At 48.0% G+C, this 23,349-nt stretch overlaps 1 protein-coding gene across 3 annotated transcripts; it reads right to left on the bottom strand.

The window, feature by feature from the left end:
• Window positions 1–2,361: 2,361 nt before the first annotated feature.
• Window positions 2,362–21,649, bottom strand: erbb3a (erb-b2 receptor tyrosine kinase 3a). 3 transcript variants are annotated; one of them, XM_030375238.1, is made up of 29 exons: window positions 21,307–21,649; window positions 17,353–17,510; window positions 16,819–17,005; window positions 15,626–15,751; window positions 15,137–15,202; window positions 14,317–14,435; window positions 13,857–13,998; window positions 10,916–11,032; window positions 10,696–10,813; window positions 10,526–10,599; window positions 10,337–10,427; window positions 10,159–10,176; window positions 9,825–10,042; window positions 9,100–9,232; window positions 8,867–8,960; window positions 8,433–8,587; window positions 7,701–7,754; window positions 7,053–7,194; window positions 6,839–6,958; window positions 6,650–6,748; window positions 6,369–6,554; window positions 6,119–6,274; window positions 5,751–5,826; window positions 5,466–5,612; window positions 5,255–5,352; window positions 4,963–5,148; window positions 4,762–4,830; window positions 3,916–4,180; window positions 2,362–3,583 (listed from the first exon to the last, which is right to left on the bottom strand). In XM_030375238.1, the coding sequence occupies exons 1-29, from the start codon at window positions 21,389–21,391 to the stop codon at window positions 2,805–2,807; spliced, it is 4,278 nt and encodes a 1,425-aa protein (XP_030231098.1). In that variant the 5' UTR covers window positions 21,392–21,649; the 3' UTR covers window positions 2,362–2,804. The 3 variants fall into 3 exon arrangements, with proteins under 3 accessions (XP_030231098.1, XP_030231100.1, XP_030231099.1); XM_030375240.1 differs by lacking the exon at window positions 21,307–21,649 and adding an exon at window positions 19,543–20,101; XM_030375239.1 differs by lacking the exon at window positions 10,159–10,176.
• Between the last annotated feature and the right edge of the window lie 1,700 nt (window positions 21,650–23,349).

The raw sequence follows: 23,349 nt of genomic DNA, 5'->3' as shown, positions 1-23,349 counted from the left end.
ATCGTGAAATAATGTGTCATTATGGGAAGACGTTCTTGTTTTTTAAACGGCCATGCCATTTATTATGGGAGACGTGGCCAATGCAGCTTTAACTAACCCAGTTTACAATGAGTTTATGCATTCTGATGTCTCCAACTACTTCACTTGTGTTTTACTTCTCTTAAAATGTTTGTCATTAGCCTATAACCCCTTTTTTTTTTTCATAGTCTGATCCAGAAAAAAAATACGTCGATATTTCTTTCACCAACGTGCATGACATATATTTTTAAGCGGGGGTAAATTTGCTTTGACGCAGCAGTCATTTTTCCTGATATGTTAAAAACTTATTTGAAAGCAGAAAACTTTTTACTGTGAAAAAACATATTTGCAACTTTACCATGTGCTTCTCTCCATCACAGTAAGATATAAATAATGGGTGCTTTCTGAATTGAAGGTCAAATAACAACAAATGTGTACAGTTGCCAAAAAACAGGGGGTGGGTCAACTTACCCACTGTATCATCTTACCCCCACTCTCCCCTATATAGATCAGCAATAGTTCAGTGTTGCCAAAGTAGATTGGAATGTTAAAGTGTTCAAAAACGATATACATGCTATATATTATTGTAGTATGCTAAAGAAAATAAGATGTTGCATAAAAAAACGATCAATGGCGATACTAGAATTGTTATCTTCACGCTGTATTAATATCAATATTTGGACTGCAATTAGAAGAATGAGTTAAGGAAGCGGTTGAAATTGATGTTTGTTTAAATGCATGCCTTTTCAGTCTAAAAGGCAGATTGTTTTTGAAGATTCAGGTGTGATTACAGCTTTTTATTTCTTCAGCATTCCAAACTAAGAGGACATCCTTTACATTTGTAAAGGGAAAGTTTACCTCCAGACTCCAGAATCACAGCTACCAAGAGCCAACCGATGAAGAGGCTCCATCGTTCCGTTCTTCTTGTTGTGCTTTGGGTGGAACGTGGAGATGGATGATGGCCCATTTCTAGTGTGCGTGAGTGCGTCCCACCGTATCCTGAGTGGGTGGTCCAGCGTCTTCTACACATCTCAAACAAAGGAATGATGGAAACTGAGCATAATAATAATAATAATAATAATGGATTGAATTTATATAGAGCTTTTCTAGACGCTCAAAGACGCTTTACATTGAAGGGGTGACCTCACTAACCACCATGAGGTTGATCTGCTCTCAAAACAGACAGTGGGCTCAATGTAACACATGTTCCCCACGATGCCCTGACCATCAGCTTGAGGCCAGCTCCCCTCCTCACGCAGCCCCCTGACGGACCACAGCAGCCCCCGTCGGCTCCCTCGACCGCTTCGACGGGCTTCAGGCTCTTCTTCAAGAGCTCTGAGAGGACTGCAGAGGACAAATCCTGCGTCCGTCATCAGTACTTAAGAACTGGTTGTAGTATATATATATTTATTTATTTCCCGATTTTTTTATGAATTGTTATGCTTTATGATAGAGGGAGAAAGACAGGAAGGTATGGGAGACAGAGAGGAGGACATGGAGCAGATGACGACGGGAAGGAATCGAACCCGTGTTGCTGCGATCCCCTGGTTGTAGAATGTTGATGCTCCACGCCACCTAGGTGGCTTTACTGGGCTCCTCAAGACAGAAGGGTGGGGGTGTTGAAGCCGTTTGTTCATTGTATGGCTTGCAGATAACGACACATGTGTGCTCCATGTGCCCGCCTCCAGGCTGGTTTAACCTGTTGCACTCGGATCGCTCAATGTGTAACAGGTATGCAGCCTCACCCAGCCCCCGTCCAATCAGACGGACTCGAGCCAGGTGAGGCTGCTTCAACCAGCTATCTCCACACACACTCTACAATAGAGTGCTATAAATCTTTTCTTATTGTTAATACCTCAAAGGGAAATTCAAAGAGTGGCTCAGCCTCACTGAGAAACCCGGGTGAGGCATTCATCTCCAAACCACACTGCTGCTCACGGTCCCTTGTGTGTCGTCCCCTGAGCAGACATTCATTCATAAGACCTTTCAGATTTAAGGGTTATTCACTGTAAGGGATTATTCAATGCACAATAAGACACTAAAGTCTGCAGTAAGGAGACATCCCAGATCTTGTCCTCCCCATCACAGCCAACTTTGTGTTCCTCAAACCCAACTTCCTTCTGCTCCTTCCTGGCAACTGATTTCCCGGGTAGCCAATCAAAATGATTTGACGCTGTTTAATTTTTATTTATTTTCTGACTTGTCCTAATCGATTGTGTCCATTCAGTAGAGAACCGTTCGGCAGAATGACTCTACTTATCTTCTTTTGTAAGTTGGTGTGCGGTGCAGTGTAACCTGAAACCCTTCATCAGAAGGCAAGAGACAACTACAAGACAGGTTCAGTGAAGTGTAAGTGAAAAAGGTTTTATTCCAAGATCATAATATTCAAGGTTTATTATGTGTGTAAACCAAACGTATATAAAAGGCCAATATCATGATTTGAGAGAGGTTTGAAAACATGAAAATTAAAAGTCCCCCAAAATACTCTGCTAAAAAAGATTTCATTCATTTGTTCATTAAGTAAACACAGAAGCTCATAAAGCTTAAAGCTGGTAATCTGGCCATTTTTGTTGCATCGGTTCATTCAGTGCCATTTTAGCAAAAAATACTCAGAAGCTCAAGTCTGTAAACATCCGGTAGTGTAACAGGAAATACCAAAAGGTCAAAAAATACAAAATACAAAAGGGGTCCTGGGGCACTGGGTGAGGGGGCTTCTGATTGTGTCCCACTTCAGGGTCCTTCATGCAATCATTCACCGGAGACCTGGGCTCCTTGGTTCAATCCTCCTATGTACGCACAGCGTTCGACTTGAGGAACATCCTGCTGTGCCAGTAGTCAGGATTGTCAAAAGATCTGTCCACCCCGGCGGGTTCTCCGATCGAGGCCCCCGCCCGTACTTTAACGTACGGGTCGATTCCCGAGGCCCGCCGTCCCTCGTTGCCCTGGGCGGCACGCTCCTCCTCCTCCTCCTCCTCCCCGCCCAGGTTCTGGTATACGGCCATCTCTTCCCCTCCTCGCTCCCCGCTCAGCGAGTTCATGTCCTCATACTCGCACGCCTCCCTCTGGCCCCGGCCCGGCCCCGTCCCCGTCCCCTCTTTCCGCTGTTCCAGTGCCTGTCGGAGCTTGGGTTGTCGGTTGGTGTACTGGTAGTTGTCCTCCGCCTCCTGGTAGTCGTCCTCCTCCGCCTCCTCCAGCACCTCCCTGTAGACGTTCTCCAGGACCGTGGATCTGGGGGGAGCCTCGTGCGTCTGTAGAGGGAGGCTCTCCTCCGCCTCACTCCCCCTGATGTCCATGTACTCGTACTCCAGAGAGGCCCGGTCCTCTGAGGTCGAGCCTCGGAGAGCGTCCTGCTCCTCGCGTGGAGGGTGACCTCCCAGGTCCCTCATCTGGACCCAGGAGCCGCCGTCCTTCAGCGGGCCCCCCGGGGGCTTTGCCGCCCGGGAGGCCGTGTGTTTGTTCATGTACTCGTAGTCTTCCTGGTCGGGGTCGCTGGGGGGTCCCTGAGAGTGGACGATGCACATCCGGTCTTTGAACGGAGTGACCTGGGCCACGAAGAGCATGGTGTCTGGGAAACGACATTTGGACAGTTAGTATTGGTATGGAATAGATCTCTAGTTCTCTAGTCTAGATCTCATTTACAGCATCAGTCATCGATGGATTAAGGAAGGTTTGTATCTTGTACTGTGTTTATGAGATACGCCTCTGTGTACTATCAATTATTCATCTCATGATTTTATATGATTTAATTATTCTTCGTGTTGAATGTCAATGTGTTTCAGCCCGGTTGAATTAAGGATTCATAATTGTAATAACAATTGTCAGCAGTAGATCCTGTGCGTTTGAAGATTCAGATAAACGGACGGTGGAGCAGTGAGAAGAACAACCCCGTGGTGGTACCTCTCTTTGGGCTTTCCCCAGGGAGCACGTATCCGTTCTGATCCTCCTCGTTGTGGATGTCCGGAGAAGGTGTCTGCGGGGGCCCCCCGGACATGCTGTCTCTCTGGGACAGGTAGGCGCTGTCCTCGCGCTGGCGTTTCCTCCTCAGGCTTCCGGTCAGGGAGAAGTCCTCGTTCATGTCCTGGTCCGTGACGGTGCCGCGTCCCTCGGAGCTCTCAGACACCGTCCTGGCCGAGTTCAGCCGCGAGCGGGACGGCCACGCGCCCTGCAGAGGAACAGAAGACTATGAGGACCAAGGAGACGGTTCACTGGATACCATCTAGTACCAGTCCCTAACAGGGAGATGGTTCACTGGATACCATCTAATACCAGTCCCTAACAGGGAGATGGTTCACTGGATACCATCTAATACCAGTCCCTAACAGGGAGATGGTTCACTGGATACCATCTAATACCAGGCCTTCACTGCATACCATCTAATACCAGGCCCTAACAGGGAGATGGTTCTCTGGATACCATCTAATACCAGTCCCTAACAGGGAGATGGTTCACTGGATACCATCTAATACCAGGCCTTCACTGCATACCATCTAATACCAGGCCCTAACAGGGAGATGGTTCACTGGATACCATCTAATACCAGTCCCTAACAGGGAGATGGTTCACTGGATACCATCTAATACCAGTCCCTAACAGGGAGATGGTTCACTGGATACCATCTAATACCAGGCCTTCACTGCATACCATCTAATACCAGGCCCTAACAGGGAGATGGTTCTCTGGATACCATCTAATACCAACCGCTATATTTACAAGTTCTCATTCACAGGAGCTGATATAACCCACCTGTCCTGGACAGTCCACCCCCGGGGTCATGGGCAGGTATCCAGCCATGCTTGATGTGTTTTGGATCATCTTCAGGAGAAAGGAGGGGAAGTTCATGTTTATTTATAACACATGGCAGTCCTTCAACCGAAACGACGCAGTGCCCTTAAACGATAAATGGGCAACACCATGCGTGCGTTCCCTTGTCCCTACGACACTGACCCTCATGCTTTCCATCTTGGAGAGGCGTGACATGCTCCGTGACGGGGACATGTAGAGATGGTGCGTGGAGGGGCCCTCCTCCAGGCCCTCGGCCTCCTGGTCCTCCAGCTCTCCGTTCATCTCCTCCAGGTCGGCTGAGCGCTGCAGGTGGTCGTCGGGGGCCAAGTCTGCCGCGCTGCAGTCGCCCTGGGGCGAGACCACGGGAGGAAGAATGAGGAGAAGACGACGATGAATTACAAAGTCATGTTGAAGTCGTCATGCAATGGTGGATGGAGGCGATGAAGGTGCTCACTTTGATCACCAGGTACCGCGGGGGGTCTCTGGCCATCCTAGTGAACTCATTGGCCAGCTCTTTGAAGGTCGGACGGACATTCTCATCGATCATCCAACCTGTGGACGAAACAACAGTCCCGAAATGAACTACCTGAGAAGCGCTGTGGTTCTGCTGAGCTCTAAAGTTTTCTTCTGAGCAGGGACAGCAGAAGACATGGAGAGGGACTCACACTTGACCATGACCATGTAGACGTCGATGGTGCAGATGGTTGGCTGGGACAGCCGCTCGCCCTTCTCCAGCAGGTCAGGGACCTCCTGTGGACGCATGGCTGGGTAGGGCTCGGTCCCGTACGACATCATCTCCCATACGGTCACACCTGCAAGACACCAATAGAGGATTCACATTTGATGACAATCAACGATGCAGTCCAATAAACTATCCAACCAACACAGCAGTTATCTACCATCGATTCTTTAGGTTATAAAGTTTTATCATGGTACAGAGCTGCACTGACCGTAGCTCCAGACATCACTCTGATGGGTGTATCTGCGGAATAAGATGCTCTCCAAGGCCATCCACTTGATTGGCGTCTGTAAAAAAAATAGGCATTAAGGTACGGCCACACCAACCGCGTTACTCGCGTTAGGGGCGTCGAAAATCTGCATTTTTGCATAGGGAACCATTGGTCTAGGCGCGTAGACGCAGGTTTGATTTCATCCCTGGTGGATATGTTAACGTTCACGGTCAATGATTATCAAAATGTTGTTTGGGTTATAGCTCAGAAAGCAAGCAGCAGTCCTGTTTTGATAAACTTTGATCTTTTTACTTCAGGACAACTGCTCTTTGCTGAGCAATAAACCCCTTTATGGGTGGACTACAGACCTTGACTTCGTTGTAGAAGTATTTCTTCTCATCTGGGTAGAGCAGGTCCGCAATGCCGTAGTCTGAGATCTGGACCATGTAGTCGTTCTTCAGAAGCACATTTCTTGCCGCCAGGTTCCTATGGACCATCCGATGCTCTTCCAGGTAGTACATGCCCTGAAAGATACATTTAGGGAAGCATCTTGGTTACCTGGAAGAGTGCAAATGTTCCAACACACCTGGAGAAATGTTCACGAGAGCAGAAGTTCACCTTGGCGATCTGCACACACCAGTTGAGCAGCCTCTGGGGGCTGAGGTTGTTCTTGCGGTGCTTGATGTGCTCCAGCAGTGAGCCCTGGGAGCTGAGCGGGGTGACCAGCTGTAGGTTGTCCCCCGGGCAGATGCCCAGGATCCTGACCACGTTGATGTGGTCCAAACTACCCAGGGACAACATGTGCTGCAACATGCACAGTCAAACATTGCTATTATACTTCCGTGCTTCCATACACATATACTGTTTGTCAAAAGGGGTTTGGATTGGAGTTGCCTTACGTCTGTTATCTCATGGAACTTCTGGCGCCCTGTGCGATCGCTGATGGTTTTTATCGCCACTGGAAGCTTCACCGTGTCCCCTTCAGGAATCCAGATGCCCTGAATTAAGGAGAACAACACATGATATAGTTACTGGATGGACCATTACCTGTAGTTAGTTTACAGGGAGGTGCAGATTAAACGCGTTACCTTGTGGACTGTTCCGAACACGCCCTGGCCAAGGAGTTTGATCTTACGGAGATCTGTGACCTTCAGGATGCGAGCGTGAACCTTTGCTCCTTTCTCACTGGGATCCAGTGGTTCAAAACTCTGGAAGAACACAGAGGAGGTGTGAACACATACACCTAAAGAACACCCACTCATGAGGAACGGGTGATAGGCTACGGATCGGCCCGTCACTGACCTCTCCGCTCTCCATGTATCTCCTCATGGCTCGTTTGCGACGGATGGCGAGACCGCGGCGGTAGAGAACGGTCAGGACGAAGATGGAGAACGACACGAAGAGGAGGGCGATGACTCCCACCACGATGCCCGTGGTCGTTCGGCTGGACGGAGATTTGAAAAGAAAATTGCACAATTTCCACTTGATTGTTGAATGTCTATTTTTGGTTGGCATTAATGACCCTGAGTGGGAGGGGCTTGGGTGAGTGGGAGGGGTTTAGGGTGAGTGGGAGGGGCTCGGGGTGAGTGGGAGGGGTTTAGGAGTGGCGATAGTAAGATTCTTGTAAGCATAGAGAGGCACGGGTTATTGTTGGATTGGTTATTGGATGTGATTTTATTGATACGATTATTGAAATCACTATCAACAGATATGTCCAGGATATTGAGCTAGCCGAAACGTAACACATTTGGACTTTAACACGGCTTGGGTTATGCAATCCTAACCTGCGACCCCTAACCCTAACCTTAACCCTGGCAAGTAGGCTAGATGATAATGACTGTGTTAACTAATGTGAATTAATGGTAATTGAATGTACCCTTACTGTAAAGTGTTACCGTATTTATTCAGCGTATCAAATCAAACAATTGGAGCTAGAAAAACTAAACTCACCTAGATATGGAACCCCGGGATTCCAGACAGTCTCCGATGTTTGGACCATCGCACCTGGAAACAGGAAACAGGAAGAGGGGAAACTTAGGGGAACCACGCCACGGCAGAGTGTTTTCAGGTGGGCCTCACTGGAAGAACCCAAAGGGTCCCACCCATCAGTCGGGGAACTCCTGGTAACATAATACTGCTTACTGGCGGATCGAGCTCACAATGCTAATCGTACTTAGCATTGTATAGCATCTTATCCTAGCTATCTTTGTTGTATAGAGGGAAGGGGTTAACCTCACGGTTGTTGTGCTTGGCTTACTGTACCGACAGTGATATATTGTTGTTTCTCTGTCTTCTGACAAATGTGCTTCTTGTAAGTTGCTTTGGATGAAAGCGCCTGCTAATCACACTCAAGGTTAATGGAATCACTGGGCTACCCTCCTGCTCCTGGATCTCAAGTCCTGTACAGAGTGTATGTATGTATGTATGTATGTATGTATGTATGTATGTATGTATGTATGTATGTATGTATGTATGTATGTATGTATGTATGTATGTATGTATGTATGTATGTATGCATGTATGTATGCATGTATGCATGTATGTATGTATGTATGCATGTATGCATGTATTTATGTATGTATGTATGTATGTATGTATGTATGTATGTATGTATGTATGTATGTATGTATGTATGTATGTATGTATGTATGTATGTATATATGTATGGATGCCCCTGCTTACCCCTGGGTGCAGTTGAGATGGCAGGGCTCACACTTGTGCTGTCTGTCGGGGTATTTGAAGATGACCCCCCCCTCTCCCATCAGCCCCTTAGGGCAGGTGGACACGCAGTGGGGGCCGTCCTTGTTCCGGGCACACGCCACACACTGGTCTGCCCCCTGGTGGACGGGAGGAAGTCAGGCAGGAGGAAGAGATAGAGCGTAGAAGATTATTTTTAATATGCTATATGGATCTCTATATACAGATCTATATATAGATCTAGATCTACATAGAGAGAGATATTTGTCTCGTGAAGCACCACTAGGTGGTGTCTGAGATCTGCTTTTCATGACCTTGAGGAACTTGAGGAAGCAGCATTGAAAGCCTGGAGCTATATGCTATGATGTGAGCCACGCTCTTAAGTGTTCTGTAGTGTAACGCGGGCGTTAGGAACGTACGGGCCCAGTGCAGGTTGGCCTCCCATGCTGGAGCTCACACTCGGCGTGGCAGGGCACGCATTCTCCTTCAGCCGTCGCAAACTCCCTCCTGTCACTGCGTGGGGGAGGGAACGGGGAGGACAGCTGGTCAGCACACCGCCGACCGAAGATAACACGACTAAATGCTCTCTGTACGACCGCACATTCCCCAATTATGCGATTCCTCGTGTTTGTCGTATTGTGGAGACACTGACCCTGTGAGGAACATGCACTGCTCCACGCAGGTGCCTCCGAGGCGGTAGTTCTTGCAGGCGAGACACTGGCTGGGCCCCGGACCCCAGCAGCCATCAGAGGAGCACAGGGGGTCGCAGGTGTGGCCTTCTTTAACTGCACACACGGATGTCAAGTGTTAAAAAAAAAATGACGCTTCCACGCCGAACAGCAGTTCTTAATGAAGGGATCTGAGTCGAGGCTAGGCTAGGCATAGCGCTCACTAAGGCTAAGCTTAGTGCTCACTAAGGCTAGACTAGGCTTAATGCTCACTAAGGCTAGGCTAGGCTTAATGCTCACTAAGGCTAGGCTAGGCTTAGTGCTCACTAAGGCTAGGCTAGGATTAATACTCACTAAGGCTAGGCTAGGCCTAACGCTCACTAAGGCTAGGCTAGGATTAATGCTCACTAAGGCTAGGCTATGCTTAGTGCTCACTAATGCCAGGCTAGGATTAATGCTCACTAAGGCTTAGAGCTCATTAAGGCTAGGCTTAATGCTCACAGGCTAGGCTAGGATTAATGCTCACTAAGGCTAGGCTAGGCTTAATGCTCACTAAGGCTAGGCTAGGATTAATGCTCACTAAGGCTAGGCTAGGCTTAGTGCTCACTAAGGCTAGGCTAGGCTTAATGCTCACTAATCCCAGCCTCAGTGCTCACTTAGGCTAGCCTTATTGAGCCCTGATTGGAGGACACCGGCAGCCTCCTCTCACCACATCGGGCGCGGGCCCCGTTCTCCTTGACGTCGATGTTCTTCATGCGGCCCCTCGGGCGGGAGCTCTTGGGGGACAGGCGTGTCCAGTTGACGTTTTCTTGGTAGCAAAGCTTTTGGTTCCTCGTAATGTAAACACCGCCGTCGTTGATCTTCCTCAGCGACCGAAGCCCGAGAGACGTCAGGGACTTGATCCCAATCACCAGCAGAGCGTACCCCCTGGTGGAGGAGGTGGGGGGGGAGACGGGTTAGTGGGGCTGCGGTGGGCTGAGACTCTGAAGGTGCAGGCCAATACGATCCAGTACGAGGGCAGTAGGGTGGGGGGAAGGATGTACCTTTTGGAGGTGGATCCTCTGGGGGACGGGGAGAGGTGACGTAGGACAGGGGACGAGGGGAAGGGTGTGAGAGACAAATGAAGATATTAGAGGCATGCTGGTGGTGTTCTGCTCGGCGGGGCGGTTACACATACAAGGAGATCAAACAGGTAGAAGAAACAGGTGGACGAGTGTTTACTTGTAGAGGGTCCTGCCCTCGATGGTCTGAAGGTTAGAGAACACGGACAGATCTGACATGTTGGTCGGCCAGGACTGGATGTTCAGGTAGTCTGGGGACAGAGGCCTTGTTCATCAGGTGATTATGACGGCAGAGTGTACTTTAGTGACGGATATTAAAACAAGACACGGGAAAAGGAATAACACACACCTGTGATCTCTCTGACGGTGCTGAAGATTTTCAGCTTCTCAGGGTCGATGGCCGGAATGTTCTTGTAATCATCCCTGCATGGAAGGAATAACGTGAACATCATTATGATATTGATGATGATCATGAAGGGATGATGTGTCGTAGTGGGTGTCCGGGGGTGTCCTGCCTACCCTTTGATCCCGGTCACCAGGAAGTGGAGGCTTCCCTGGATCTTGGTGCAGTTCCTGAAGCTCTCGATGTTCAGGGCGTCCACGGTCTGCCGTTCGGCCGGGCCGGTCCCGATGCACACTGAGGGGACAGAACACACCGCCTGTCACCGGGAGAGTCCTCACGAGAGAGGGGGTCACACCAGAGACTCAGACACTGCTCAGGGGTTAAGGCGGTCGGCACCTTTTGGACAGGGTCCTCCACACGGCTCACACCTCTTCACTCCTTCCGTCTTCTCCACCTCCATCTTGCCTTTGGGGCAGCTGCTCACACAGGAGCTCTCGTCAACCACGAAGTTAGCTGTGCAGTGAAGGACACAGAGCAGAGCTTACCACCACGGTTACACCTGGTCTGATTGAGTTGGGGCTCCGCTTGGACTGGTGGGTTGAGATACAGTCTGGGTTAGGGTTAGGGGGTAGACGAGTGCTGTGGGCTTGTGTGTTGAGTTAAAGTTAGGGTTAGGGTGAGGGTCAGGGTGTGTTGGGTGAGGGTCAGGGTCAGGGTTAGTTGTGTGTTGGGTTAGGGTCAGGGTTAGGGTCAGGGTTAGTTGGGTTTTGTGCAGGGGTGGACTGGCCATCTGGCATACCGGGCATCGTCCCGGTGGGCCGTTGACCCAATGTGGGCCGGTCCGGTCCGCTATGTTTTTTTTTTTTCTCTCTCTCTAAATTCCCTCCAATTGGGCCGGCCAATGGGCTACAGAGGGCTAGCAGTGTGTGGCCAGCATCGACACATATTATTGGTCTATGTTTGTCATTGTCAATCAATCATTGGCTGACTGGCTCAGAGAGCCCTGACAGTGCTGTCAATCACAACAGAAACCAGGGTGGGCTGGACCTCATGGCATGGGCCGGAGTCGTGGGAGTCGGGACGGAGCTGAAAATGGATAAGCGTAAGAAACGCCCGGGTGGCGCTGAAGAACTGCGACTCTCTGGAGGTGGAAGCTGCTAAATGTTCAAATTTTACAGACCTATTTGGTGCCGGGGTCAACACCCCAGCTTGTGCTGCCGGGCCGGGAGACGAGCGAGTGGAGGCATATAGTTTTGATAGGCCAATATGTAAAGCGTCTTAGAGTACCATATTAAGCGCTATATACATTTCATTTATTATTATTATTATTATTATATGCTAAGTAACGTTAGCCTGGGGCTAGCTAGGCTACATTTTGAGACATTTTTACATTGAATGTGTTGTGACCTAATTAACTGCATACTTGTGACAACATATTAGCCCAGAGTTGAAGGGCTGTGACTGTTGGTAGTTGTGGTTGATTTTGTTTAAATATGCCGAATTGTGATATTATGGGTTATTATTGTTCAGATGATTTAGTTAAGGTAGCTAACAGCTTCTAACGTCAGCAGTCTCTTATTGCCATAGCATCAGTAAACATTGAAATGGACTAATGAGCTGTAAATGGAGATGCAGAATCATGCTGTATTGTAAATACAGATGAGATACTTTGAATTTTAGCACAAAATACAAGTAAACCTATAGGAAATAATTTGTTTAATTTGCAATATTTGCCATTGAATTTATTGTAATCTTTCAATTAATTGATTGTTTACTGAGGTAATGACTATTACATGTGGTGAGAGGAATGCAATATGTATGTTTAAAGGTTTATGTGAAGAAACATACTATATGTGTGATAAAGTGACAATTGGTAATTCATAAATGTCTCTTTATATTCTCTGCTACCATCATCTCCTGTCAAACAGGTTTTCCTGACCTAATAGAACTTCTTCTTCGAGAGAGAGAGAGAGATTCGTCTTGACTTTGCGAGTTTACTATGCAACATGTTTCATCTCAGGTTGAAAGAAAGGTTTATTTCCTGGTTGAAGATTTTCATATTGATGATTTTAATTTCAAACATCTGCATTTCTTTTAAGTTCAATGAACAGTTATGCAGGTAGGTCTTGGGGCTCTTTTGAGACTTAAGTCATCCTTCATGACAGGTAAATTTGTTCACTAAGTGTCACTACGTCACAAAAAGTCTACATGGCTACATATACTTGTCACTCAGTACACAGATACTGAGTACAAGTTCTGTTTGCTGTTTCTTGCAGGTCATGAATTTGGTGAGGAGGCTGGCTGCGGACGAGGAAGTAGGGCAATATATATAAATATAACCATAAATAGAGAATTGATATTTTGCTGTGTGAAAAAGTCTAATGTCTGATATGAGAATGCATATCTGTTCAGACCTGTAATTCATGTCTTAGACTTTTTCTCGCAGCTACAGATAAAAAACATTCAATTCTCTATTTATGTTTTCACAATGACTGAGTCACAGTTGAAACAAATGAGTTTCAGCTCTAATGCTGCTACTGTCTGTAATATGTTTCTATTTAGATTATTTGTCAGGATATTTTGTTATTATTGTCCGAGTCCGGTTTTAACTAATGCTGGGCTTACACCAAAAGATTTTCACATTCACAGACTAAAAACTGCAAGAGAGAATTTAGCGTTGGATCAAGTGTGATATTTATCAAGGATTTTGTAGATATGTAGATATTTGAAATGCAGCGACCACAGGATGTCTGTTAACTTCCTGTTCAGGTTTCATAACTTTCTTGTCAGCAGCACAAGAGACACAAACTTGAAAAACAAAAACAAAAAAAAGCAACAACTGCTATTTGCAGTGCTGTACTATTATTCGGATGTATGTACTTGATTAAATTGTTTTAATAAAGTACATACAGGGTTCTTCCCGTTCGTCTCGTCCCACCTCTAGTGCTGATAATGTAGTAGGCTGGTCTGGACAGAAAATGCCAGGGCTGAATTTTTGTCCCAGTCCACCCCTGGTTTTGTGTGTCGTGTGTTGAGCTAGGGTCAGGCTTAGTTTGGTGTTGGGTTAGGGTCAGGGTCAGGGTCAGTTGGGTGTTGTTGTTGAGTTAGGGTCAAGGCTTGTTGTTTGTTGGACTAGAGCCAGGGTTAAGATCAGGGTAAGGCTTAGTCAGGTGTTGTGTGTTGGGATAGTGTCAGGGTTAGGGTTAGGGTCAGGGTTAGTTGTGTGTTGGGCTACGGTCAAGGTTTGTTGTTTGTTGGACTAGAGCCAGGGTTAAGATCAGGGTAAGGGTTAGTCAGGTGTTGTGTGTTGAGTGTTGGGTTCCACCCCCACACTCACAGGGGCACTGCGCCACGCAGATGGAGCCGTACTGGTACTTGGCGCTGGGGTTCCGCTCCAGCTTGAAGGTGAGCTTGCTGTAGATGTGTGTCTTGGGGCACTGAGGCACGCAGGAGCCCGAGTTGTTGAAGTTCCTGCAGGCCTGGAGGATGGAAACACCTGAGTCACTACGACTCTGTGGGTTAGCGAACCCTAACCTTAACCCTAGCCCTAACCCACGGTAGGTCTGTTGTTGTTTTTAGAGATAAGAGTCCAGTCTTTTATATTTGTAGAGCCCCTGATCACAGTCTCAGTCTCAATGGTCTTCACAGGTCACCATTCCAGCCCATCCACCCGGGGGGGGGGGGGGGGGATTAAGTTAAATCTTAATCTAAATGGTATTATTTCCTTCTAAAGACAAGAAGATCGTCTTTCCATGGATACATCCATGTATGTCCGTGACGACTTGCTGCGTACTTACAGAGCAGTTTGTGTCATGGGGTCCCGTGCAACCCCCCGCACACTCCATGTGGCAGCAGTCGCCCGGGCTGCGTCCGAAGCATCGGCCGTTACACTGCGGCGCACAGATCGTCTTGGTGACTACAGACAGAGGGGCGTTAGCTACAGAGCTTCGGCTTTAGCTACAGTCAAGAGGGGCATTAGCTACAGTCTCGGTGACTAGAGATAGAGGGTGATAGCTACAGTCTTGGTGACTAGAGATAGAGGGGGATAGCTACAGTCTTGGTGACTAGAGATAGGGGGTGTTAACTACAGTCTTGGTGACTAGAGATAGAGGGTGTTAGCTACAGTCTAGAGGGGTGTTAGCTACAGTCTAGAGGGGTGTTAGCTACAGTCTAGAGGGTGTTAGCTACAGTCTTGGTGACTAGAGATAGAGGGTGTTAGCTACAGTCTAGAGGGGTGTTAGCTACAGTCTAGAGGGTGTTAGCTACAGTCTTGGTGACTAGAGATAGAGGGTGTTAGCTACAGTCTAGAGGGGTGTTAGCTACAGTCTAGAGGGTGTTAGCTACAGTCTTGGTGACTAGAGATAGAGGGTGTTAGCTACAGTCTTGGTGACTAGAGATAGAGGGTGTTAGCTACAGTCTAGAGGGGTATTAGCTACAGTCTAGAGGGGTGTTAGCTACAGTCTTGGTGACTAGAGATAGAGGGTGTTAGCTACAGTCTTGGGGACTAGAGATAGAGGGTGTTAGCTACAGTCTTGGTGACGAGAGATAGAAGGGCATTAGCTGGCCCGATGACACAGCACCGAGAGGAAAGAACCATCAACACTCTCCAGTACTCACGGATCTGACAACCGTCCGCCTCTGGACCCCAACAGGGCACGTCTCCGCAGGCCTTATGACATTTCTCTGAAACCACAGGTAAGACTCCATCAGCCTCAGTGTACATTTACATTTAGGTCTTTTAGCAGACAGTTTTATCCGAAGCGGCTAACATTAAGTACTTTACAGTCGGGAGGTTCATAGAACCAAGGGCCAAGCAATAACAATCGCTAGGTTAACCAATTCACCGTATACAACAAAGATAGCTAGGATAAGACACCATGCTAAGTAGCCTACTATATTGTACGTGCCAGGACGTACAACACACAATAAGTGTGCACATTAAGTGCCAGGACGGTCATCATACAATAAGTGTGTACATTAAGTGGCAGGACGTACAACCTACGGTAAGTGTGTAGGAGGGGTACGGGGGGGGTAAGAGGGGAGTGTATTCAAATGCAAAAGGCAAAAGGTGCCCCAAGCCCTTCCCGTCCCCCCGCTGAGACTCACTCTCTGGTCCGTTGTCGTTGAAGATGATCTCACTCGAGGAGTCCTTCACGATGTCAAGCCAGTTGATCTGAGGAGCGAAGCTCAGGAACTTATTCTGGATGATCTGAACACCTCCCTCCAGGATCTCTGTCAGATGATACAGGGAGAAGACACACACACACACACACACACATACACAGACACACACACACACACACACACACACACACACACACACACACACACACACACACACACACACACATACACAGACACACACACACACACACACACACACACACACACACACACACACACACACACACACACACACACACACACACACACACACACACACACACAAACACACACACACACACACACACATAGGTAAGTTAATGTCAAATACAATTGGCACAAGGCAACGAGCCCCGACTTGCAGCTGATACCGGGCACACGTGTGTTGATGCGGTATTTTGCGGTTTGATGCGTTACAATGTGGTACGATGCGCTACGAGACCGGAGCTCATGTTTCAGTGGCAGTTGGGAGCCCAGACATTCCGGGAGGTTCCCACCACTCAGAGGGAGTGGTGGCTCTACGTGGGTGTGGGAGCCGCCGTTAACGAGTGCACTGGGACGCTCCACTCGCCTGCACACCTTCAGTGACCCCTGACCGACCAGAGGAAGAAGAAGATTGCTGAAGATATGCTACTCTTCTTCTCTCTTAGACAGTGTGGGTCTTACCCTACCTGTCAGGTGTGTGAGGCCGTACACAGTCCTACCTATCAGGTGTGTGAGGCCCAGCCTACCTATCAGGTGTGTGAGGCCCTACAGTCCTACCTGCCAGGTGTGTGAGGCCCTACACAGTCCTACCTGCCAGGTGCTTGAGGCCCTACAGTCCTACCTGTCAGGTGTGTGAGGCCCTACAGTCCTACCTGCCAGGTGTGTGAGGCCCTACAGTCCTACCTGTCAGGTGTGTGAGGCCCTACAGTCCTACCTGCCAGGTGTGTGAGGCCCTACAGTCCTACCTGTCAGGTGTGTGAGGCCCTACAGTCCTACCTGCCAGGTGTGTGAGGCCCTACAGTCCTACCTGCCAGGTGTGCGAGGCCGTACACAGTCCTACCTTTCAGGTGTGTGAGGTCCAGCCTACCTATCAGGTGTGTGAGGCCCTACACAGTCCTACCTGCCAGGTGTGTGAGGCCCTACAGTCCTACCTGTCAGGTGTGTGAGCCCCAGCTCCTGCAGGCCGTACTGCCCGTCCTTCTGGTAGTTGACCAGGACTGCCAGCGCGAAGCGGCCCTCGTACAGCGTGGTGCCTCTGATTACGCGCAGGTTGTCCAGGGGCAGACGGCTGAACTGGTTCAGACCTATCAGGATGTAGCCCGTCACCTCTCTGATGGACTGCAGGGGGCAGCAGAGGGAGGGCGGGAGGGCGCAGAGAAGCAACAGTGATGAGGGGGGGGGGGGGGGGGTTCATTAATGTGGGAAACATTGTTCATTATTACATTGCTTTAAGCTGACTGGTGCGATTTAATCAAAGTGTCTCTAAGGGGGCTCAGTTCTCTTGGTGACTTAGTGTTTACTGGTGTTTACTACACGGACGTTTAGTGTTTTGTATACTCCTCTTTGTTTCAATCCACATTCCTCAGGTAAACAAGGCCACTGTGGAAGACCTGCTATCACCGTGGAAACACAGGGAAAAGGGGGAGCTAGGTGTTGTTGATGGTTGCCCTGGCGTCAGCGCTCACCTGCAGGAAGGAGAAGTTCCTGGACGGCTCCATCATAATGATCTCCAGGTTGCCCATGACGATCTCACAGCCAGTGTACATCTCCTTGATGAGCTTGTACTGCATGTCTGAGCTTCCGGTCATGCTCAGAGCGTTCTTGGTCCCGGAGCAAACCGTTACTAGAGGAAGAAGGAAGTGTGTTATTTATATTACCGATCCTCGCAGAATCAACATCAAGATAGCACATCACTACTGATTTCACCAGGCGTACAATACAGCTATCTACTCATCAACAATCCTCTACATTCATATTTCACAATTTATTTCTTTGTGCCGATTCAAACAAAATGAATAGATAATAAAAATAAAACAAACATGGGTTTAACGAGGTCGAACCCATGTGAATAGAATCTAAAGCATGTGAAGGGAAAGCACAGCCGCACGCATGAGTCCCACTCTATGTGGACGTTTCTATGGCACTTTGTTCTAAAGGCACAATATCAACGAGAGCACTGTAACTGTAAACAAACTCAGGCTTGTACGAGCACAACATACAAGGCCTTGTCTATGGGCGGCCAGCGACTGCTTTGCTATTCAAATCTCTGACCGAGGCAGACAGAGAGGAGGAGGGACATGGGAAGGGAAGGACTAGCGCAGGAAGAAAGTAGGGAGAGGGGCGACGCCATGGATGGTGAGTCTGACGTTTGACAGAAAACCACATGAGTGGCCAGAGTGAACCGCAAATCAATTCACACGTTGGTTCAGTCTCTCTCCTCCACCCCATCTAGATATACAGTGAGCGATTATAACCCACTTCATAACCTTTCTTAAGATAATCCAGTTCCAAACCTACAGGATTATGTGTTCAAGTCAACAGTTGAGCACTTTGGCCTAGCATAGATTCAAAAGATAAACATCATAAAATCAGAGGAGGCTGAATCAGGAAAACATTATGAGGGCCACAGTGTTCAGGCCAGCGGGACTGTGATTGCATGTAGCAATAAGCGTTATACAACCATCATTTAGATAACAGGCACTTTTATTGTGTTTTTGAAACAGAAGGGTTCAAAAGCCCTGTTCCAGCCCGGGCAGGGCCAACGCTACAAAATGGACTCTCAAAGCGGCCCACAGAAATAATAAACAAATACTTGAAGCCCGAGCGAGATGGGTTTCCCTGACCGAGTCGCGCCCACGCGTTCTATGAAACTTCAAACTCTGACAGCAGCCAGTCCAAGGCCTTGGGAGTGAAACAATGCCATCGGCTCAAAGGTGAGCTTTTATCTGCGGCCTGCGTAGCCCTGGGAGTGTCGCTGTGTTATCAGCGACAGCCGTGCGCTTCAATGGGCTGCTGGGAAACGCAGTGAACACCTGCACGTTTCATAACGAGCTCAAGGGGCTGAGAACACAATATGTCACCACAGAGCCGGCTCAGAGGCGAATGCAATGGAGGGGGGAATGCGGACGTCCAAACAACAGGTCCACACCTACAGCATTGTGTGGCTGTTCACACGTCGCACTGCGAGGCAACAGGCTGAGTGGGTTTCTCTCAGAGCCGCTCTCTCTCTCGTGTTGGCAGACAGAGGACGCAGAACGGGAGAGAGAAAGGGAAGGCTGGAGATACACACATCCAGACACACAGACACACCACACACACACACACACACACACACACATGGGTTACACATCAAGACACCCACAAACCACACACACACACACGCACGCACAGACACGCATATGCATACACACACACACACACACACACACACACACACACACACACACACACACACACACACACACACACACACACACACACACACACACACACACACACACACATACAATGGGCCTATTATGAAGCGGTGCAAAACAAGTGTCTTTTGTAGAACATCACGATTTGTGGCCGAGACTCTTCCCCTCTCCCCATTAGTCTTTGTATTTAGCTATAACAATATCCTAATACCCCCCCCCCCCCCCCCCCACACACACACACACACACACACACACACGCACCCACCCTAACCTGATGTGGAGCCCCAGCAGCCCTCCTTGCCCTCTGTATTAAAGTGTAACCCAACACATCAATGAGACTCAGGTTCAGCGGCGTTGAGATTCAGCCGAAAGCGACGGAGGAGGGAACAAACAACTCATAAAGGAGACGGGACGTAAACAGAAACTTGGCACAGGGGGGGGCAAGAGATTACCGCATACCTGTCCCTCACACACACAGCCGTGTTGTGCACGCTGTGACGTGCACAGACCCAGCGACACCTGCACACCTGTGCTAAATGGAGAGAGAGAGAGAGAGAGAGAGAGAGAGAGAGAGAGAGAGAGAAAGAGAGAGAGGCAGAGGACGCCTGCCGTCAGGGCCCGGTTCAGACTGCTGACTGGACCTTGGGCTGCCTGGAGGGGAGACGCTTGTTTTCCGAGTCGTGTGGGGGAGAGATCAGGGATCGCCTCACTCCGCGCCGGCCTACTGAGTCAACAGGCCCGACGGCATTTTTACGTTCTGACGCATGACTGTGTGTGTTGAAACACAAAGCCACACCAATAAGAACAACGATTGGCAGGTTCCCCCCGAGATCACACAAACAGCACAGTGATTTATCCTGAAGGATACAAACACATCGGACACGAAGGTTACGAGAGATGAATCATAGTAGAATGTATCACACGTCGATGTCATCATTAATCCCTGCCTCTCTCTTTGATGAGCCCACCTGTTTATTTGGCGACAGGTAGTGATGTGCATTAAAGTATTCTCGGACCGGTCCTGTGTGGATGAGAGGCGGCGGTCTCCCTGGGCGACCAGCCTGTTAGTACGGTACCCCCCCCTCCCCCCACCTCCCACCCCCCAGGGGTCTCAGGAGGGCCGGGAAATATATCATTACATATTGCTCATATTGCTTATGCATTGTTTATAAAGGTATATGATATTCAAACTGCAGCTGTTTGTTTATTTCATAATCATTACAGTGTAGTCCCAGAATGAAGCCGGACCTTGACGAGATCTAGAGAGCCCTGACCTTTAGGGGCGCCCTGACCTTTAGGGGAGCCCTGACCTTCAGGGGGTCCTGACCTTTAGGGAAAACCTGCTGTCAGGACCTCCTCTGCACGCCGATGGACAGATCCATTGACCATTTACAGATCAGCAGTATTTCCATCACACCTGTTTTGAAAATAAAACGAACCAGGAAGGACCTGCATGGATTTCTCCAGCTGTTGTTGTGTACATGTATACATGAATACATATGTATACATGTACACAACCTGCTTTGCATTCCGGTACCGCAGTAGTTCGTACTGAATACTGCAACCAGCATAATGATGCATCATTTAAATGACCAGATATATAAATATGTTAAAGTTAATCATCACTTATATTCGATCTAATACATCGTTTTTGTTATTTCCAGGTGTTCCTCATTTAACTGGAATGCGCTCGGAACTGAATTCTCACTGTTATTTCCCTCAATGCCCACCTCTTTATTTACCGAAGGTGACCGGAGCCACGTTGTACAGGCAGAGTTCAGGGAGTCACCGAGTCACCGAGACATGAGTCACACCTCCATGTGCCTATGGATATATTCTTCTTATTGGCACAGCAGAAACACGTAAAGTCAAGAAATTATGAATACGAGTCTCCCGGCTTGCTATTTTCTGAACAAAAAAGTTCCTAGATTGGTTATCAGCCGATACCACCGGTGGGTGGAGATAAGTGAGCCGGAGACAGAGACGGATCACCGGGGCAAACACGGAGAGGTGCGGCTGACGCACAGCAAACAGGTTCTCCGTAGGGAGAACTGGTTTTGAACCCAGCAATGATTTGGAGACTATTTCCCGTAAGATCGGGAAAATGTGCGAAACAAATCGGGTCATATGTGGAGTTCATATAACTGGTCGCTCACTGTTTGTGTTATTTAGACGTTTTGAATGACGCTGTCTCCACTATTTGGAGGTGGATTTCGAACCTACCTTCCTGCGTCTGAGGGGAGGATGGTTGGATGAACCATAGCAGCACGATGTGTAGGAGTAGAGGCTTATAGTCGAATGGGGTCATTCTTATCCGAAGAAATGCGGTTTTACGCAGAGTCCAACCATGAGTTCTTGGTTATCTTCTCTCGATGAAAAGTGTGATCCGTTTGCTCAGAGGCAGTCCATGTCGTCTCTGGTGTTCACGCTACCTTCTTCAATTTTCTTTAATGTTTTTAAAATTCCAATACGAAAATCCTACCTCGCTGTAAATATAAATCCTCGGGAGAGGTCCGGTTGGAGACTGGATACTAGTCCAGAACGCATTCTGGGTGCGTGCGTAAAATCACTACTGCTCACACTGATTGGCGCGCCGCCTCCAACCAATCACAGGCCGAGCGTGTTTTTAACTGAAGGGTATGACAGACGTGACAACAGGGCTTGGCTCGCATGGACCTCACAGGACTCTGAACTAGAGCCTCACTATGAAGAACACACGATGCTGCAAAACAGGTTTAGAGATCAACAACAACAACAACAACAACAACAACAACAACAACAACAACAACAACAACAACAACAACAACAACAGAGCCACTCTGTCTTTTTTTTTTTTGGACAATTTTATCTTTATCTCTCTCTTTATTCTCTCATAAAACGGTATTGTTTTATGTGCAGGCCGGTAGTACAATAAGGGTCCTAGTTCGATTTAGCCAGCATATATATATGCATATACATATACATTTATCTATATATAAACACATACATATATATACATATGAGCGCTGTCAAACGGTAAAAATGTAGTATTAGTATTGGTGAGTTAACTCACGATTAATCACATTGTATTTTAAATCCACTCTAATTGGAGTTAAATCAGATAATCAAATGGAATGACATATTATCATTCATATAAAATGTACTTACTAAGCAAAAACTAGACCAAGTGATCTTGAGGGAGTTGTATGGACTCAACCAGTGTTGGTTGATTATGAACCTTACGGAACACCACCGAATTGGGAATGTAAAAAGGCAGTTACGTAGTACAATTGTAAACCAACAGTTACAAGTGTAGTTAAATTCAAATAAGTAGCAGCACCACAGATTTCGGAATTGTAAACAGGCTGTCACTTACTGCCATTGAAATCAGGTAGTCGCTTTCTGCAAATGTGATTTTAATGTGAAGTAAGTGGAACTAAATACAAAAATATATGCATATATATTTACGTTTATATATGTATAAATAGTCAGGAGTTAGGTCATTCAAGCAGTGTTATTGGGTATCATCACCATCACTTCAGTAAAATGTCTTCGACACAACAGATAACGACTTATAGGTAGTGCCAACGAAACTGAACCATGAACCTAATTAATCTGCAGGCCTAATGATATATAGTTCCAGCCCAAGAGAACAGTCAGATAAGGAGCGCATTGTCTTAAGAACATGGATTCCTATTTCAGGAACACACTGTCTTAAGAGAAACAAACGTGTGCTCCCATTTCAAACGAAGACAGATGATTGGCCAGGTACTTAAGGAGAAATGTTTGAGTCTTTTGTCCGGGGTTGTTTTGTCACCGTGACACAAACACAGCCTGACTGAAGTGGAGGAACCGGGTGGACCGCCCGAGGAACCTGGACCGGCCGGCTGGCCCAGTCAGCCTCTTACAAAGCCTCCTCAGACCTGGGACCCCAGCAGGCCCTGGGACCACAGCAGGGCTCCAGTAGACCCTCGGGGACCAATAGGTCTACAGGGTCCAACCGGACCTCTAGGACCTAAGTCTACAGGGTTCATCTAGACTGCTAGGACCTTGGTCTTCAGGGTTCAACTAGACCCTGCAGGTCCTAGGTCGACAGGGTTCAAGGACCTCTAGGTCTACAGCATGCCTCATGACATCTTAGGTCTAGCAGACTATGAAAGAATAAAGTGATAAACAGTGATTGATTTCCAGACAATACAATTTGAGTGTGCCAAAATCAAAGGGTTAATCTTTCACTACACTTCAAGGAAGTAGACATATTTTCAGTTTGATGTGCCCTGGATAAAT

Source organism: Gadus morhua, chromosome 13, assembly GCF_902167405.1.
Source record: "Gadus morhua chromosome 13, gadMor3.0, whole genome shotgun sequence".
NCBI lineage: Eukaryota > Metazoa > Chordata > Actinopteri > Gadiformes > Gadidae > Gadus > Gadus morhua.
The sequence above is the reverse complement of the archived record's forward strand: the minus strand, read 5'-3'. Positions and strand labels throughout refer to the sequence as shown.